General features: G+C 49.7%; 1 protein-coding gene across 1 annotated transcript in view; it reads left to right on the top strand.

Annotated features, from left to right (window-relative positions):
* Positions 1-6: 6 nt before the first annotated feature.
* The window catches only part of LOC100641455 (zinc finger MIZ domain-containing protein 1-like), a 4561-nt gene continuing 3307 nt past the window's right edge, over positions 7-1260 (top strand). Inside the window, exons 1-2 of the mRNA XM_020004790.1 lie at positions 7-163; positions 365-1257. Of these exons, the coding sequence (XP_019860349.1) occupies positions 18-163; positions 365-1257 (1039 nt within the window). The 5' untranslated portion in view covers positions 7-17. The remainder of the gene's footprint in view (positions 164-364; positions 1258-1260) is intronic.

Raw genomic sequence — 1260 nt, 5'->3', positions numbered from 1 at the left:
TGAGGAACCAGAGGGTAATGATGAATAGCCAGGGTATTGATGTCCAAATGGCTTCACAGGAAGGAGCTCTCGCTATGGCACAAGCTGCTCAAGTCGCAGCGGCACAGGCAGCTGGTATGGGCGGAGTCCATAACGGAGGCCCTCACCCTGGACCCACTATCAAGTATGTCACTTGTTTTTGAGTCTACTTTTAATCGCATGTTTTTAATTTAAAGTATTCGACGATCTCAATGTTTGCTTTACTTTATATATTCAATTACTATTATTTTATATAATTATTCTTTATTTAATTTGTACATGTAGTTGCGCACATTAAAGATTCCTTACTAAATGTCCTTGTTTTGTTCTTCTCCTTTTTTAATAGTAACATGATTCCTCCGCAGTGGGCTGGTCCTAATCCGTCTCCTCCAATAATACATCAACACGTCAATACTCCACCCCCTGCTCCGCCCATTCATCATGACCTCCCTCCCACGCAACAGTCCTTCAGTGTCGTTGCTACGGTAGTAGGCAACGTTAGTGCTCCATCCACTCAACCAATCACCAGTATGACCTCGGCTGATGTTAATTCGAACTCAATACGTCCGCCGTCCAATGGCCAGTTACCTCACCAGTTGGTGGGCGGTCCCAATGATCATTCTGCCGCTGCCGCCGCCGCTGCTGCTGCCCTTGCGGCCGCTGCTGCTACAGCGACGGCTACAGCGACTGTAACGGCTCAACTCAAGAACGAGCATTTACCAGCCATGCCTCAGGGTTCTCCTGCTCAATACTCCTCTCCTCCTAATTCTACTAGTCATTTCTCGCATGCTAAAGCCCCGCCTAGTTCGTTGCCTCACACGCCTACTTTATCGGCCACGCCTCCTTTTCCTGCTCTCCCCAAAAGCATCAATCCCGGGCCCGGAAGACCGGCCACTCCTACTGCAGTTAGAACGCCGACGAGTGTGATGACGCCAACTGAGCCAAACTTTAACAAAGACCCACATGTTTTTAATCATGGAGGCGTGGCTAATCCGATCCTATCGAACCCCTTGAGTCCACTCGTACAACCGAAGCAGGCTTATTCTACCCCGCCTCCTCCTCAGTCTCAAGGGGCGTGGCCTCAAGCATCTCCACAGCAACAGCCGATGCAGTATCAGCAGTACTCACCACACCCCCAGAATACTCCTCCTCCTCGGCAGCAGCAGCAGCAACAACAGATGCAGTTTCAGCAGTATCCTTCAGGGGGTGTGGCTAGTTATCCTCCTAATTATCCCAACAGTA

The sequence above is a fragment of the Amphimedon queenslandica genome, unplaced genomic scaffold, assembly GCF_000090795.2.
Source record: "Amphimedon queenslandica unplaced genomic scaffold, v1.1 AMPQUscaffold_13511, whole genome shotgun sequence".
NCBI classification, from domain to species: Eukaryota; Metazoa; Porifera; class Demospongiae; order Haplosclerida; family Niphatidae; genus Amphimedon; species Amphimedon queenslandica.
This window is presented reverse-complemented; position numbering and strand designations above follow the sequence as displayed.